Source organism: Muntiacus reevesi, chromosome 4, assembly GCF_963930625.1.
Source record: "Muntiacus reevesi chromosome 4, mMunRee1.1, whole genome shotgun sequence".
NCBI lineage: Eukaryota > Metazoa > Chordata > Mammalia > Artiodactyla > Cervidae > Muntiacus > Muntiacus reevesi.
This window is the reverse complement of record NC_089252.1, coordinates 156,021,904-156,041,011: the sequence shown is the minus strand read 5'-3', so window position 1 is coordinate 156,041,011 and position 19,108 is coordinate 156,021,904. Positions and strand designations below refer to the sequence as shown.

Here is a 19,108-nt window from a genome sequence, read left to right as displayed (position 1 = left end):
TGGCAGGCTACAGTCCATGGGGTCATAAAGAGTTGGACATGACTGAGCAACTTTCACTTTCATATTATAAAAGTCTATGAAAACATTGATGGAAACACAAATAGTTTATTCGAAAGAGTATGTGATAAATTGTGATGTTGGCAGTTGATGGGTGAGTAAGGCTGACCTGGTAAAAAGGCCAGGAGGGACATTTCAAGCAGAAAGAGAAAGAGCACATGGTCTGGGATGAGTGGAACATGGTGTTGAGGAGGGCAGTGCCTGGGGGTGAATGTGGAAGGGTGGGGCAGAGGCTGAGAGGGAGGGGCCTTGCACAGAATGCTGAGCAGTCTGTGCTTTTTTTTTTAAATGCAAGTCAATTCAAAAATTTTATTAAAGGTCTTTGAAAGTTGCAGTGTCATAACTAAAGCTGCCATTTATAACAGTAGTAGTATGGTGAGGAGCATGATTGGCAGGGGAGAGCCTTCTGCAAGGAGACTAGGCTGGAGCTGTGATGGCCAGATGAGGCATAATGGGAACCCAGCCAAGAAAGCAGGAGAAGATGAATGTGGGAGGTGATTAGGAGGCACCTTTGGTGTGATTTTCTGACTACTGAATATCAGGGTTATTATTTTTTTGCTCTGTGAGAGTCCCAGTACTTTTGAAGTTCATTTTTTTTTTTTGGTCCTTTTAAAATGAAATCTTCCTAAACCTACCATTTTCTTTTGTAATATTGGTATTTATATTTCTGAGTATAAGAGTATAGAATTTTTCAAGGAAAGGGCTTTCTTTAGTCATGTCTTTTTTTTTAAATCCCCTGGAAACTTGGACAAAAATTCAGTAAATTTTGAATTGAATCATGTCCCATTCAAATTGTCAAATAACTTTTGAGATATAATGTAACAGACATAATTTTGCTTGGATATTATTGAGAGTTTTAAAAAATTTTATAGGTTGTAAAAAGCAAATAAAATCCTTTTGATTGTCTTTAAAGATGTCAACCTTATTCTTCTGAGAGTGCATTTGAGTTTTAAAGATAACCAAAAGACATTCAGAATTGTCTGTTAATAAAATAATACTCTTTTAGTTAAAAAGTAAGTTTTGAATATAGAATTTCTTTTGTTTTATTGTTCTGAGATGATCCTGAAGTGACATTGATAGTAATAATTTAGATGTATGAAATGATGTATTTAAATGCTAAATCATAGTTTTATAATGTTTTTAGGTATATTAAGCAGGTGCCCTTGAAAATAATATTATAAATTCATGGTGATGCTTTATATATGAAAATATGTATATTAATAGACATACCTTATAAGCATATCAATATATAAATACATTTCTCTATTAGGTAAAGGCTTAATCATCTACTTCACTCTGTGGCAACATAACTGTATTACCAATAGCACACCACACAAATAACCATATTCTATCATGCTGTAAGTATGCCATACTATGCCATCCTATAGTCAGGGATTGGGAAGATCCCCTAAAAGAGGATGTGGCGATCCACTTTAGTCTTCTTCCCTGGAGAATCTCATGGACAGAGGAGCCTGGCGGGCTGTAGTCCATAGGGTCGCACAGAGTCGGACCCGACTGAAGCAGCTGAGCGCATACCATCCTATAGCATATGATTCCGTATGTCAGTGAGTAACTAAAATATCAGTACCCCAGTAGTTTTGAGGTTGAATATGATTATGGTTTTGACATGTTAAGTTGAAGTAGGTACTTATAAGATGTTTAGATGTACATGTATACAATTATTAACTAAACCATGTTCAAACTATTCATTGTAACAGATGTGCATTATAGCAAATTTGTATAATTTAATATCTAATTCAGGAGCACATATTGCATCTAGTATTATGTCACTTAAATTGCTTCTAATCTGGTACTGTTCACTTCCTCCTTTTTTATAACAATAACTTATTGAAGTGATTGAACCTGTGCTTTAAAAGAATAATACTAAAGGCCTATTTATTTTAATAAAATATCATTTGACTTATTCCTTCTTGCCTTCTTCAATTCTAGGGGAAACAGTGCAAAATTCTTTAGGAAAGGACATATGCATATTGGGAAGTGTATAGAGGAACATGATTATGAATATAAAGCCAAGCAGTCGGAGAAACTGAATTTGTTTACTTTGCAGAGGAGATAATTCAAGAGGTTATGAAACTATTAAAACCCATTCATTTATATTTAGTTAATAACAAATGTGTAAGGCATTATTCAAAGTACTTCATATAAAATTTTAAAATTTTTATAGCAACCCATCAGTCAGATTCTACTTCTTCCCCCACTCCATTTTACCGATGATGAAACTGAGACATGATACAAAGATTTTAAGGTCATGGCTTATATAACGGAGCAAGGTTTCCACCCAGGCAGCCTGAGTTAGGGGCTTTCCAGGCGGTGCTAGTGTAAAGAACCCGCCTGCCAGTGCAGGAGACTTAAGAGACGTGGGTTTGATCCCTGGGTCAGGAAGATCTCCTGGAGGAGGGCATGGCAACGCACTCCAGTTTTCTTGCCTCGAGAGTCCCATGGACAGCAGAACCTGGCAGACTACAGTCCTTGGGGGTCACAGAGAGTCGGACACGACTGAAGCGACTTAGCATCAGCACCAGCACCAGCCCAAATTAGAATGGGTACTTTCTAAAGACGCATTTGTGCAACAGGTGGATATTGAACAGCTGTTATAGCTAAAGAGCTATGCTTGGAACTCTTGGTAATCTGGAGATGATTAGGTTATAGATCCCCTCTTCAAAAAGTTTGCAGTTCTAACAGTTTAAAGAACTATTATCTGGTAAGGAAATTATATCAATTCTGGATAGTAGAACCTCAAGTGATATGCCAAAGACCAGAGATGAAATTTTGGAAATGTTCATTTGGTCTTAATGTAAGAAAGACATTTAGTAAGACTTACATTTGGCATGAAGTTTTTACATTTCAACGGGACTGCTTTTAATGGTCACATCTGCATGTGATATAATAGGCAGCTTTAGAAATTAATGTGGTCTTGGTCACTGAAAATGAGGCACTAGAGTTTAAGTGGCTTGTTCAAGGTCATACAGCTGTAGTGAATGTCAGGACCTGTTTGAATAAATTTTAAAATGAGGGTGGAAGGGTGAAAATCATGCCTGTCAAATTCTTTGTGGTATTCTCAGCATGTGGCAAAATCCTTTGCATGTATTGTTGGCATTCAAATTTTTGTTAAGTAAATGAAAACTTATATGCAGCCAACTTATAACGTTTATTAATACAAATTACTGAAATGAAAGATTATAAGGTATTGCTTATTAATAATTATTTATATAGTCAGGTTTTAGAAACATCATTCACAATTATTTTACTTACATGTTCTATTATATGTTTCGTATATGTTCAATATTTTTTAACTTCCTGTTTTTCAACCATTTGGGGATAGTTCAGCTACAATGTAGCTTAATAAAGTATATTTTCTTTAAGTTACTTAATACTTTTATACAGCCTTAGAGGACTTTTGATAAAACTGCATGTTCTTTACCATCACAATGCTGAATTTTACACTGTTATTCCAGCTACTCTTTTATGTCTGCCTTTCATATCTGACGTTTTTATGTTATAGTCCAAATAACTTTGAACTTTTTTCAAATCATCCACCATTGCATAAAAATCTAGCTTCTTATAATGAGTACAGACTGTTTGTTAATACACAAAAAAGAGATTGTTGGTTCCAGAAAATTGCTCCACCATAGTAACTTCTTGCTACTTTAAATTCAGTAAACATCCATATACAGTGTGTTTATTTTATATTCAGTGATGAACAATTTTTAAAAATTTCTTAAACTTTAGAGTTATTTCTTTGATAAAGAACCATGGATTAGAAAAAGGTACAACGTGTATATGTATTGTTGGGTTAATTATAATCATTCCTAATAAATGACATTCTATTCAGCCTAAAACTTTTATGAGAAAATGATTTGTATTTATTTTGCATTTAGGCATCCCGGAAGAATACAGGGAAGATACTGAATATCAGCATAAGCTAAATATGATTGAAAAGCAGTGTTTCAGAAATGATATTCACAAATTGGTCCTGGCAGCTTTGAACAGGGTATGTATAATATGAGATTCTGCCTTTATACTCTTAACTAGAATATGAAATTTGGGGATGTGTGGGGGCTTTTATTAGCTTAAGTTTCCCATGTTCTGTTTACTATGATAGTAAGAAGTTATCTGTTTAGAAACATAAGATGACAGTAGGGATGTAAGAGGAAGAGGTGCCATGCCAGCTAAGAGAAGTGCACTGTCAATTACAGATTTTGTCAGGCTCTTTTGATAAATCCATTTGAGTCAATTTAGTCAGAGAGAGAACTCTGGATGTTCACCTTAACCTCATGAGTGATGTCAGGAGCCATGGCTGCTGTTTTCTCTTTCTGTCCTCCTGGTCTTTCTTTTCTGGTCCCATGCTGAAAGGTTCAGTCCATGAAGACACACAGGGAGCAACATTGAAGTTTTGTTTTTTTTATTCCCTGTGCTTTTTTGTATTGTACTCCTTAGAGATAATCTATGAAATAGCTCAGTGTTCATTGTTTCTTCCTAGTATTAGGCATTTACAAACACTGGGTTTCCTGCTGGCTCAGCAGTAAAGAATCTGCCTGTGATGCAGGAGATGGAGGAGACACGTGTTTGATACCTGGGTTGGGAAGATTCCCTGGAGAAGGAAATGGTAATCCACTTCAGTGTTCTTGCTGTGAAGATCCCATGGACAGAGGAGCCTGGTGGGCTACAGTCTGTGGGGTCGCAAAGAGTTGGACACGACTTAGCAACTGAGCATGCACATAACTATGTACATTTGCAATGATATGCTATAATTAATAAATTAATAATCATACTAAGTCTGAAAAAAAGAGAATTATGTTTATATTGTGCAATGAAAAAGGTGTTGATGGAATTAAAATGATTTGGAAGTTTAACATAAGATGAATTGGTTCTTTATAAAAGATATGAAAGTAAAGATATAAAGATTAGGTTAATGTTTTTATGAAAGGAAAAGAGTAGTCAAAGTAATTAATGGACATAATTCCTTTTGATTTAGTGTACTTTGAAAAATGTCATGAATTAAATAGAAGAACCTGCAGAGAGATCTTCAAACATTCATTTTAAACTGAACTTTATAATGTAATTGTCTATGATATATTTGAGTCATTTTTACTCAGACTTTAGTATGATTCTTGAAGATAGCTTTGGGTTGAATTTAATTCTAGAAATACTTGGTGAAAATAAGAATGTGGAAGGAACTGTGTTAGGTGCTGGGAAGACAAAAATGAATATGCTTTGTATCCTTCTGTAATGGATCTCATAATCTGGCTGGGGAAGTAACAGCTATGCATAAAACATAAAACAACACTTAAGTTGTTCGGTATTAGCTCTTATGAGCTGCACTAGTTTTATGAACAGTACTTTAGGTACGGTAAATTGTGTCTGACTCTTGGGACCCTGTGGACTGTAGCTTACCAGGCTCCTCTGTCTATGGGATTTGCCAGGTAGGAATACAGGAGTGGGTTGCCATTTCCTTCTGCAGGGGATCTTTCCAACCCAGGGATTGAACCTGGGTCTCCTGCATTGCAGGCAGACTCTATTGACTGAGCCAACAGAGAAGCTCAGTACTAGAGCAAAGAATAGTTAATTTTATTCATGATGTGTGTTGGTGAAAAGCAAGTGGTACCAGAAATCCTTTTGGTAACTTTGGTTCTGGTTATGTCTTCTTTGCTAACATTATTGAATACAGGTGTGACAGAGTGGAAGGAGTTGCCAGGCGAGGGAGAAAGATTGTACTTAACTGCCATCAGTACTGTGATGCCAAGAAAATCATCGTGCTCCTAGGTCTTACTTTCTTTTGCTGTATAATCCCAGGAGAAGTGGTTGAGAACCTCCCTGTTAGTCACTGAGTTGTGTCCGACTCTTTGTGACCCTATGTACTATAGCCCACTAAACTACTCTCTCCTTGGAGTTCTCCAGGCAAAAATACTGGAGTGGGTTGCCACTTCCTTCTCCAGGGGATCTTCTTAACCCAGGGATCAAACCAGGGTTTCCTGCATTGCAGGTGGACTCTTTACTGCTGTGAGTCACCAGGGAAATCCGAGAACCTCCCTACCCCTTTCTTTATTTTCCAAGCCACACTTGGGTAATGACATAGCATCTCACTAAATAGTGACTGCCATTTGTGGGCAAGGAATTAAGGTCATGGAGAAGCAGAAGTGGTACTGTTTTATTTTTAAAAATCTCCCCTGTGTAATTCCCCTAATTCTTTTCTGTGCTTGAGAAAAAAAATGCTCTAAAAGATGAATATATATATATTTTTAGTTCTAAAATCCCGTAATTGCATGTGTCGCTCTGAATAAATGTTACAAGGCATCAGAGATTTTAGATCTAAATACTGTTGATGCAGTAAAATGAATTGCCATTAAAAATAAGCCTTTTCTTGGATAGCAAACTTCCAAATAAGATAGAAATTGAGATTCAACTAAGATTTACAATGCAAAGATTATTGAAAGTATTTATTAAAGTGAAACAATGTCTGGAGATGTACATAAATCCAGTAACATTCAGACTGAAGTTAAACCTGTCTGAAATATTAACATTCCATATATGCTTGATCTTTTAGCTTTTTCTACACATGAAAACTTTCAGTAATCTGTTCTGGAGAGATCTGTTTACCCAGTATTGGCTCTGGAGAAGACAGGAGAAAATAGAGCTGTCAGCATTTTGGTCACATCTGTGCTTTGTATGCAGTGGCCTTGCTGCTGTCTTGTCCAGAAACTTACGAAGTCAGACCAATCCTCTCATTAAACGCACACAAGTCAAAGAGCGTGTGTGTGTGTCAAAAACCTTAAAGCAACATGTACTCAGTTTAAATACTGAAGATACTGATTTCAATCGTGATTAATATATAGCAAAAGCAAGCGCTGATTTGTGAAAGCAACAGCAATAACAAAGAGAAATTACATAGGAGTAAGGCAAATAAAAGTTTATAGAACTACTCTAAAGAACACTCTGAAACTCCCCTGGGAGTACAAAGGAAGAGTTAAACATAGGAAAATATATACCCTCTGTTTTTGATAAAATTACTGATTTTAAAAAAATGAAAATTTATCTGCATTTATGAATCCTTATAAAAATAACAATGGTATTTTCTGGAACTAGGTAAGCTAATGTAAAATTTTGAGAAAATTAATTAAATAATTACATGAATAATCAAGATAATTTAGAGAAAGAAGGTAATTAATATGGCTTAACTCTAGTATTAATAGTTTAACAAATGTATTATAAAACTTTAGTGATTATACTAGTGTGACATTGGCACTAGAGATAGATCAATATCACATAATGGTGATTTAGGAGATAGACTCAAATGCAAATTTTCAATTCGTGTATGATATTTCCCAACCACCACAAGGGAAAATAGATTGCTCAGTAACTTGTATTGAATCAACTAATTCTCTGGCCATCTGGAGAAAGCAAAGGAAGCTGCGTATTTACATTACTCATTTAAAGAATCAAATCTCATGTGGGTGAGATTTAAAAGTAAAAATGAATCTGGCATAGATTCTCAATCAGGGAAGAATACTGGAGTGGGTAGCCATTCCCTTCTCCAGGGAATCTTCCCCACCCAGAGCTCAAACCTGGGTCTCCCACATTGCAGACAGATTCTTTACAGTCTGAGCTGCCAAGGAAGCCCACAATCATTATTAAAGAAATGTAAATTAAAAACAAAAACCTTGTTGGAGGAAATTTAATAATACTCATCTACATTAAAATGGACATGTTTTCTGACCAGCTATCCAGCTCTAAGAATTTATAATATAGATACACGTGTATATGTGCACAAAGGTTTTTAATAGGAATATTTATTGTGGCATTATTTGTAGTAAGAAGAATGTGGCAGCAAACTAAATGCTTCCATGATAATCATTAGTGCTGTTTGCCCCCTTCTGCTGATTCTGGGATTGTATTTATTGATACTTTTGTAGTTGGATTGAATCATGTAATGGTTTTGACCAAGGAGTTGTAAGTAGACATTTCATTTGTGGTTTCTGGACCAAGCATTTGATTGCTGGTGAGGCATCTTATAGAATACTCTCTCAGGTACTGTGACCTGTGATATCTGAGCTGGTGGTTGCTCAGTTAGCACAGCTCCCAGAGTGGCTGTGCTGAGCAGAGGCCCCCTCCTCATCTATAACACGTATGAAGCATGCATAAAAATTGAACGCTTTCTTTTTCCAGCTTATGTAGTTTTGAGGTTGTTACTACAGGTTAGTTTAGTCTGTGCTGACAATACAATCCTTATCAATAGATCCTAAGTAAATAAATTATAATATTTTGAAACTGTGTAGTTCTATGTAGGGATTAAAAGTAACTTGGTGAGATTCCTAATGTGTTGCCAAGGAATTAAATACAGCTTTCCATGAATATGACAAATATATTACCCAGGTATTCATTTTTTTTCTTCACATATATTAGCACATTATGCATACTTTTGGTGAAATTAGTGTATTTTCACTTCTTTATACCTTCTCTCTTCCCTTTATCACTCAGTTAAAGAAGATTATATGGTCTTTAGTTTTTTTTTTTTTTTTTTTTGGTCTTTAGTTTTATAGCTCTAAGTGTGTAACATATTCTAATGTGTATGGCCCCTGGAATCAGGATATCTGTATTTGAATCTGGCTTCACCATCTATAGACTAATGTATTCTGAACAAGTTTTTTAAAGTCTCCGTTACATTGTCTATAATATGGATATAATAAATTAGGCTTTTCACTTAGGGTTATTATGAAGAATTTTATGAGATAATTTTATGAGATAATTATGAAGAATTTTATGAGATAATGCCATGTATTCTATACAATGCCTGGCACATAGTATACAGTCAGTAAATGTTAATATTATTACTATTAGATTTAAAACTATCTTTGGACTCATGGCTATAAAAGATGAGAAAATTGAAGTATTCACGCCATCGTCCTATTTTTACCTATTTTCTAACCAACTTTGTTAAATAATTCTACACTGACAAGTTTTAAAATATTTACATTCAATTCTATAACCATACTTAATAAGTTGTTTTCATCTTCTTCCTACAGTCATGTGGATTCAGTGTTCACTGCAAGTTCTTTTGCTACAGCTTTTCCATTTATTTTTTAGTTGTCTGTTTCTTTTAAAAAAAGATTCATTTCCTGAAAATTTTGTTGTTGTCTCTGTATTTGGACACTTGAAAAAACAGTTTGGTTGATTGCAAAGTACTGGGGTTTTGTTTTCTTTTCTTTGAAAACCTTTTAGGCATTTCACTGTTTTGTAGTACTGAATGTTTTAGTGGAACAGTCTGAGACCAATTTAATTCTTTTCTCATTTTTAAATGGTTTGGTATTTTTATCTGGATGCCCAAAGGATTCATTTTCTTGGAATCTACTTTATTAGGATATATCTCAGTGTTAGTCCCAGACTATGATATCTTCTTTTTAGCCGTACATTAATTTTTTTTCTGCAAAGTTTTTCTGAGTTGCAGTTGACTTGGCTGGCGGTTAGGAAAGAGACTGATGTGGGCATTTTCCCCTTGAGTTGGCTAGCTGACTCACTAGAGAAAATATTTTGATTGTTTTTGTAGTCTTTGAAAAAACTTGGAAAATTGTGAAGCACAGGTAACAGGATGTTTCTAATTAATATTTGTAGATGTCCAACATTGGTACTTTCAAAAATTTCATGTGGACAACACTTGCTAGTAAATTAATTTTAATCCCTGTTTGAATAACAATGTAATGAATCACTATTTTCAAGATAGAACATTTAGTAAGTGAAAGTCCATTATAGGCTTGTAAATATCATGCATACATATATACATAATGATATTTACTTTTCAAATTTTATGAAACTGTCAAAATCAGATATCACTATTTAAAATCATCAAATAGTTTATTTGCGCTCCATCACATATAATACTGTGATACTCTGCATTCCCTTTCTACATAGACAAATCACAGATTTCCTGTTGCTAGTAATCAGGTGCACCATCAAACTGCACCTGAAATAGAGACTAGGGAAGCTCAAGAGAGCAGAACCAATAGTTGAGTAGCAACTTGTTAGAGGTGATGGTATTAAGGACAAGAACAGGTACTTTATAAATATAAGTGAAAGTGAAAGTGTTTGTTAGTTGCTCGGTTGTGTCTGACTCTTTGCAGCCTCATGGACTGTAGCCCACCAGGCTCCTCTGTCCGTGGGATTTCTATGCAAGAATTCTGGAGTAGGTTGCCGTTTCCTTCTCCAGGAGATCTTCCCAACCCTGGGGTGGAACCGGGGTCTCTCACACTGCAGGCTGACTCTTTACTGTCTGAGCCATCAGGGACCAATTGGACTTAATTTTCACATAAAAATAAGCCTGTGGGTGCATTCTGAGCTTAAGAGCAGGACCAGCTATATGACCTAGCACAAGATGAAAATGCAGGACCCTCTGTTTAAAATTATTAAGAATTTCAAGGTGGTGGCTGCTATTAAACCAGGTCTGGGGCCCTTCTGAGCACAGGGACCTGTGCTGCTGCCCATGTGTACTCCTCAAGCTGACCTCCCTGGGAGGCAGAAATGGTGGTATAAAGCAAAGTTCAAAATGGCACTCTGAGTTTTCTTGTTTTTCTTTGAGAAGATAATAAACTTTTAACTTTGAACATTTAAGATACTAGTGTTAAACAAAGAGAAATATGGACTTAGAACTTAAGAGAGTTTTAGCTTATGCTTTGAGTTATCTGCTCAAAGGTTTCTGTGTCTCAATTTTTTTCACCAGTAACACAGGGATAATAATTGTGTGTCCGCCTCATAGGGTGAGTGTGAACATTAAATGAATTAATACATGTGAAGTGCTTTAAAGAATGTCTGGCACATAGCAAGCGGTCCTTAGGTTTTGGATATCCTTGTGGTTGTTGCCATTGTTGTTATGGTGACTTGAAGCCATGATAGTATATGAAATTCCATTCATGAATAGAAGAGTTTTAAGAAAAGCTCTTTGGACAAAGGTTGGAGTTGAAAGAAGTGATTGTGAACGAGATGGATAAATGAATAGTTTTAAAGCTTGAGAATAATTAGGGAGATTACTGTGTCATGGAAATCAAGGGAGGAAAGAGCAGCAATTCAGTTGTTAAAGAACTTTTTTCATTGAATGATTTTAACTTGGAGTGGTTAGGACAGAAGCCTGATTATGTGAAATTAAGAGGTGGGAAGAATGTAGAGGTAGTGGGTGTAGACTTTTCTATTAATAAGTTTAGAAATGAAAGAGGAGTGGTAGCTTGATAGAATGAAAGATCAATTTAGGGATATTCTCTCCCAGTGAGAAGTCTTTCACTTCTGAGAAGAGTGTTTTGTCATCCCAAGGCCTGAATTATGCCATCACTCAGTGTTTATTGCATGGATGATGATTTATCTTATTTCATAACAATATATATTGTTATATTTCATAACAATACTGCATTATTAGAATCATTTTTGAGGTGAGGAAACCCAGACAAACTTTGAACCATCCCTTCAGCTTCACTCTGCGCCACTTTGAATTTTTTTATATTTTTGAATAATACCTTCTGACTAAATACCACTTCTCAGTAAATGTTATTTCAGTCATTTTTAATGGCCCAGAGATTCATGGAACTCTTTGAGTGATGAGACAGTTCAAGCCCAAATTTAATTGACTCCAACCTGATATCCTTTTACTACTCAAGGAATTGGTAAGATAGAAATAATGGTGGGGAAAATTGCCAAAGGAGACAAGAATATGAGTGTCTTGCTGAAATGATAGATGAAATGATATCTGAGCTGAGCAGTTCAGTGGTGGAGGAGGACGACACAGGATGAGAAAATGATGTTTCTGTCCATAATCTATATGAAGAAAGATGCGAATAAAAAACACATGAGAGGTATTGAGGGACAAGACTGGGAAATAAATGAAAATCTGTTCAGTGACAATAGAGGAAAGTGAAACAGGTTGGAAGGCAGTAGTTTTTTGTTGAAGAGGCTACATCAGAATTTGAGGTCTGACTGGAAGCTGTTTCAGCTCTATAGTGAAGGTGTTATCTAGTGGCTAAGTCGTTTCTGACTCTTTTTGACCCAGTGGACAGAAGAGTTCTCTGTCCTTCACTGTCTCCTGAAGTTTGCGCAAATTCATGTCCATTGAGTCAGTGATGCTGTACAACCATCACATCCTGTCACCTCCCTCTCCTTCTGCTGTCTATCTTTCCCAGCATCAGAGTCTTTTCCAGTGAGTCAGTTCTTCACATCAGGTGGCCAAAGGATTGGAGCTTCAGCTTTAGCATCTGTCCTTCTAATGAATATTCAGGGTTGATTTCCTTTGGGAATTGACTGGTTTGGTCTCCTTGCTATCCAAGGGACTCTCAAGAATCTTCTCCAGCACCACAGTTAGAAAGCATCAATTTTACAATGCTCAGCCTTTTTTATGATCCAAGTCCCACATCCATACCTAACTACTGGAAAAATGATAGCTTTGAATATATGGACCTTTGTTAGTGATGTGATGTCTCTGCTTTTTAATAAACTTAAGAGGTTTGTCATAGGTTTCCTTTCCAAGGAGCAAGTGTCTTAATTTCCTGGCTGCAGTCATGGTCCACAGTGATTTTGGATCCAAGAAAATAAAATCTATCTCTGCTTCCACTTTTTCCTCTTCTATTTGCCATGGGGTCGCAAAGAGTCAGACACAACTGAGCGACTGAACTGAACTGAACTGAATGGAACCAGATGCCATTATCTTAGTTTTTTGAATGTTGAGTTTCAAGCCAGCTTTTTCACTCTCCTATTTTATCCTTGTCAAGAGGCTCTTGAGTTCCTCTTCACTTTCTGTCATTAGAGTGGTATCATCTGCATATCTGAGGCTGTTGATATTTCTGTTGACAATCTTGATTCCAGCTTGAGATTCATCTAGCCTGACATCTCACATAATGTCCTCTGCATAGAAGTTAAATAAACAGTGACAACACACAGCCTTGTCTTACTCTTTTCCCAATTTTGAACAAGTCAGTTGTTCCAAGTCCGGGTTCCAGCTGTTTCTGCTTGACCCACATATAGATTTCTCAGGAGACAAGTAGGGTGGTCTGGTTTTTCATCTCTTTAAGAATTTTCCACAATTTGTTGTGATCCACAACAGTCAAAGGCTTTAGCATAGTCAGTGAAGCTGAAGTAGATGTTTTTCTGGAATTCTCTTGCTTTCACCAGGATCCAGCAAATGTTGGCAATTTGATCTCTGGTTCCTCTGTCCCTTTGAAGCCCAGCTTGTACATCTGGAAGTTCTTGGTTCACATACTGCCAAAACCTAGCTTGAAGGATTTTGAGCATAACCTTGCTAGTATATGAAATGAGTGCAATTGTACAGTAGTTTAAACATTCTTTGGCATTCCCTGTCTTTGGGGTTGGAATCTGACCTTTTCCAGTCCCATGGCCACTGATGAGTTTTTCAGATTTGCTGACATATTGAGTTTAGCACTTTAAAAGCATCATCTTTTAGGATTTTGAATCTCTCAGCTGGAATTCCATCACTTCCACTAGCTTTGCTTGTAGTAGTGCTTCCTATGGTCCTCTTGACTTCACAATCCGGGATGTTTGGCTCTACGTGAGTGACTACCTAGAACATCATGAAGAGCACCATGAAAAAGCAGAGTGTAAGTGGTAAATGTCACAGACATTGAAAGAGTGGAGGTGTGATTGTGATTGTCACATGATTGGAAAGTGTGTTGTTGATTGTTTTCTTGTTAGTCAGTGAGAAGGATGGCCTCGGAAAAGTAGTGGCTTCTATTAGAATACCTGTCAAATAATGCCAAATTCTGGAAGAATTGAATTTAAAAGCTTGGAAGAGATTAAGATTCTTGACTTTTAAGGCAGAAACATTTATATTAAGGTACTAGTCCTGACTGTGCTATGCTTTGATGCTCAGTCATGTCCAGCTCTTTGTGACCGCATGGACTGTAGCCCGTCAAGCTCCTCTGTCCATGGGATTCTCCAGGCAATAATACTGGAGTGGATTGCCACTCCCTCCTCCAGGGAATCTTCCTGCCCCAGGGAGCGAACCCAGGTTTCTTGCATTGCAGGTAGATTCTTTACTGTCTGAGCCACCAGGGAAGTTCTAGTCCTAATTGTTAGCTATGTGATTTGAGCTATTTTTCCTTTATCTTTAAAGTTGGCAAATCTGTTGTATGAAACTTGATGGGGAATAAATGAGGTATAACATGTAAACATACAAAGAGTAAATTCTCAGTTAGTATTTTCTATGATGAGGGACAGCATTGCATTTTTGTGGTTAAGAGTTTAGGTTGTGACAGCAAATGTCTTTGACTCGGTATCTTCTCAGCAGTGTACAATATACATTCAACGAACTAATCTTTTAATGGGAATCATATTAGTATATATTTAATAAGGATACTCTGAAAAGAAGAGTATGTGAAATTACTTAGTACAGTGCCCGGTGAAGAAGAGGTACTTAATAAGTGCAAAAATGTTAGCTCTTATTCTTAGTAATAAATAAAAGTAATTAGTGATACAAGGCAGAATCAAGAATGATAATTTTATTTGGACTACTTAGTTTATGTTTCATCAGCCTATAAGCTGGCTTTAACTAAGGTAAGTATTAGAATTCATTTTTTTAACACAGCAAATATTCTTAATTATCCTTTTGACTTTTAGTTCATTGGAAATCCTGGGATTCAGAAGTGTGGATTAAAAGTAATTTCGTCTATAACACATTTTCCTGATGCATTAGAGGTGTTATCCCTGGAAGGTGCTATTGATTCGGTGCTTCATACACTGCAGATGTATCCAGATGACCAAGGTTGGTACAACTGAAGTCAGGATTTAGATTTTTATAGGCCCTTAGCTATTAGTTGGACATGCTTAAATTTTTTCTTCAGTTTTTGAGATTTAAAACAGTGCATTTTATTATTTTTTTTCTTTTATTTTTCTAGAAATTCAGTGTCTGGGTTTAAGTCTTATAGGATGTTTGATTACAAAGAAGAATTTATGCACGGTAACTGGGTATCTGCTGGCGAAAATTCTGATTTCCACCCTACAGCGATTTAAGGATGTTGGTGAAGTACAGATAAAAGTATGTGCATTATCTTGAAGGGAATTGAGATCTTGTATGGATTTCTCTTTCAGAGCAGCTGGTGTAACTCCTACTTAGCATTAATGGGTATATTCTAGCTAATTGAAAGTCATTTATTATTTCATAGTAGTTTTACTATAGTAGATAAAGAGAACTGGGTTGAATTTCAAAATATTGTTATGTTTCATTACTAAATCTCTAAAATTAGTACGTTTGTCATTTATCTTTTCTATGAAAAAAGCAGAGCACATGCTAAAGAAATTTCAGCCAGCTGAGCTTTATTTTCTCTGTTGTTGTTCAGTTGCTCAGTCATGTCCAACTCTTTGTGACCTCACGGACTTGGACTGAAGCACTCCAGGCTTCCCAGTCCTTTGCTGTCTCTGGAGTTTACCCAAACTCAGGCCCATTGAGTCGGTGATGCCATCCAACCATCTCATCTTCTGTCACCCCCTTCTCCTCCTGTCCTCAATCTTTCCCAGCATCAGGGTCTTTTCCAATGAGTCGGCTCTTTGCATCAGGTGGTTAAAGTATTGGAGCTTCAGCTCCAGCATCAGTCCTTCCAATGAATATTCAGGGTTGATTTCCTTTAGGATTGACTGGTTTGATCCCCTAGCTGTCCAAGGGACTTTTATTTGCTTAGATGTTATATAAATAAAGGTTACAATTATTATGAAGTTTGTCATTCTCTGTGTTTTATTTGAACTGCTTACTTAGTAATTTTTCCCCTTAATTTTGTTCTTGCAGTGAAACAATATTTTAAATGTTCTTTATTAAGCAAAATTTAAAATGCAATCTATATTAGCTGTCTATGAGGAATCCAAGATATTGGTTTAGGATTAATTCAGGGAAGATGAAGTAGTAAATTATTTCAGAGTCCTTTTATTTTAATGTTAACAAAACAAGTTTGTTTGTTTTTTAAGAATTTCTGACTTGGTTGTAGTGTTTTTGGTAATGAAGTTTACAACTTTCATAAACCATACTCAGCAAATATTTTCAAAAATGGCAGCACTGACCAGGAGTGAAGATGTCTAAGCTCTGATTTTTGCACAACTATTATTAGTAAATGGGAAAATGCATGTAAGTTTTTAAATTATAAAGTGACTTCACTTTATATAGCATTCTTAGATTAGAACCAACAATGGGTTTTGGTTTTCTGTAATGTGCCTGAACCTAGGTTGACTAAAGCCAAGACAGAATTAATTGTAAGTAATCCGAGGTAAAGTAAATTATTTTGTGCAGGTATGAAGCTCTCACTCAGTATTTATTAATCTAGGCATAAATTTTAAAATTTTTATGTAGAGGTTGTAAACTGTTGACCAGTGGGCTGAATTTTGCCTGCCAACATACTTTATTTGATGGTTCAGTGCTTGTAAGTTTTGAGTTTGAATTATATGCCTTCTTTGTGTTTGTATTATCTGCTTTGCTGCTGCAAATGTTAGGAAGCATTTATAGAAATGTTAGGAAGCATTTATAGAAGCATTTATAGAAACTTAGTGTCTTAAGAGGTCAAAATAATAATTTTTAACATTTAGATGATCTCATTAATACATTTTGGAAAGATAAAAATTTTTAAAGTGAAACTGATCTTTGGTGAATATATCCAATGTATATAGTAGGCAAGTCTAAAGTTCATTCTTTCTTTAAAACATCACATAAATAGAACCTAGACAACTCTTTTTTTAAATTATTTTTTATTTATTTATTTATTTATTTTTAGAACCTAGACAACTCTTTGAGTGGTTCTAAAATGTAATGGTGTGTCCGATCAGTTCCTTATAAATGATTTGCTAAAAGGATGTAAATCTCAGAGTGTCTTTAGAGCTTTTCTAAAATGTACTCACGATGAACACAGTCTAGGAGCTCACATTTGTCTGAGATTAAAATTTCAGAAGATAACACAAAAAATTGTTGGGGGAAGTGCTAGGCTCTCTACAGAACCTGATCTGCAGTCTTGTATTAAAGAACTCAAGTCACTGATCTATTTGGGTTTGTGGCACTGCTGACTCTGCTGTTCTAATCCTGATTAATATCTAACTTCCAACCTGTAGGTATGGCTTTAGGCAAGGAATCTTGAAAAACCAAATTTTGGTGAATTAGGTGTTTTAGGTTTTTTTCCTGTTTGGCTAGACTGGAGTTTAGCATCTTTATTCTCTGTGTGCATCTTCTTATTTCTTAGTAATGAGAGAGCAAAGTGTATTTATTACATTATTTCAAAGTTTACAGCTTTAAAGTACAAGCCCAATAAATGTATCTACTTAGCTAAATGAACACCCCAAGTCTTAAGTACCACATATAGTCTCTCTTTTATATCATTTGTTTATTCTTTTTTGTCCATAATTGCCTTGTTATTGTTATTTTTGGTCACACTTTCAGGGATTTCAAACAGTCTTGACAATACTGGAATTGTCAGTGTCTTTTTCCAAGCTACTGGTGCATCACTCCTTCGATTCAGTCATATTCCATCAGTTGTCCTCCAGTATCATGGAGCAGAAGGATCACCAGGTACAGTGTTTTTATCTGTATTCTGACTGTCACACATTTCGCCGACTCTAATCCTCACTTTCCTTCTTTTTAGTTTCTAAACCTTTGTTGCAAGTGCTTTGCAAAATTGACTGTTGATAATGAGTTAAAAAGTGTGTTGCTGGAGAAAGCATGTGATCAGAATAACAGCATCATGGTTGAATGCTTGCTTCTGTTGGGAGCGGATGCCAATCGAGCAAAAGAAGCAACTTCTTTGATTTGTCAGGTAAATAGTCAAAGATTTACTCTTGTCTTTTTTTCTATGACCCTGCTACTGTATAGCTCTTACCTACATTGTATGATTCTTCACTACAGAATTTAGCAGTGTATGGCACAGTTGCTTGTAATTTGCAGTAGAATTTAGATTCATAGAGTTTCAGAAATAGCGTATTTCTTTAGGTATTATCATCTAATCATTCCCTTTACATGTTTACCTACTTTGTTAAGATGATAAATAACTTTTAAATGTGTCTCTGTGCAAATCACTCTCCAGGGACACACCACACAGTTTTCTTTTGTTTTGAGTCATCTTTTAAGTATTTTCTTTCTGTTTTCAGCTTCTCTGTCTAGAAAGTTCTGCCCTCAGGGCCACCACCGGTGGCCCCGTAGGCTGTGCACTGCACACTTTGGGGTCTGTTCACATTGACATTCCTGCTGTGGGCCATCCTGCAGTTGAGAGGCGCTGTGGCCCTGCCTTCCTTCTCTCCCTTCCCTCATGCGCTGCGCAAACACATCTATCTAATTCTTCTGCTCTGCCTTCAAAATGTAAACCAAATTATTTGTCCTCAGTAAAGCTCTTCCCACACTTCCTGACCTCCATACGAAATAAAGATTTACTTGCTGTGTAAGTCCATGACACTTTTTGTACACCTCTTTATAGTTTGTGAGTTGTGTGAAGGTAGAGATGTACAGTGTTCATCTTTGTATTATTCAGAATATCTAACTCACTGTTGTACATACAGTAGGAATTCAATCAAATATCAGAGTGCATTATATGTCATTTCTAGTTTGTCTTCACTGTATACATTTTAGAGTTTGCAGTAGTATTCAGGTAGCCCTATGTATATTTTCTGGATTTTAATATTTCCAACAAAACAGTTATGTAGTGATTTAATATTCATTATTGACTGGATGAAGCACAAGCTGGTATCAAGATTGCTGAGAGAAATATCAATAAACTCAGATATGCAGATGACACCACCCTTATGGCAGAAAGCAAAGAAGAATTAAAGAGCCTGTTGATGAAAGTGAAAGAGGAGAGTGAAAAAGTTGGCTTAAAACTCAACATTCAGAAAACTAAGATCATGGCATCTGGCCCATAACTTCATGGTGAATAGATAGGGAAACAGTGGAAACAGTGAGAGACTTTATTTTTGAGGGTTCCAAAATCACTGCAGATCGTGACTGCAGCCATGAAATTAAAAGATACCTGCTCCTTGGAAGAAAAGCTATCACCAACCTAGACAGCATATTAAAAAGCAGACACATTACTTT

At 36.0% G+C, this 19,108-nt stretch overlaps 1 protein-coding gene across 6 annotated transcripts in view; it reads left to right on the top strand.

The window, feature by feature from the left end:
* Positions 1-19,108, top strand: part of LRRK2 (leucine rich repeat kinase 2) — a 192,931-nt gene that overhangs the window by 44,714 nt on the left and 129,109 nt on the right. For all 6 annotated transcript variants that reach the window (XM_065934611.1, XM_065934612.1, XM_065934609.1 and 3 more), the window contains 5 exons: positions 3,957-4,069; positions 14,677-14,821; positions 14,955-15,094; positions 17,468-17,596; positions 17,670-17,840. In XM_065934611.1, coding sequence (XP_065790683.1) covers positions 3,957-4,069; positions 14,677-14,821; positions 14,955-15,094; positions 17,468-17,596; positions 17,670-17,840 — 698 coding nt within the window. The remainder of the gene's footprint in view (positions 1-3,956; positions 4,070-14,676; positions 14,822-14,954; positions 15,095-17,467; positions 17,597-17,669; positions 17,841-19,108) is intronic.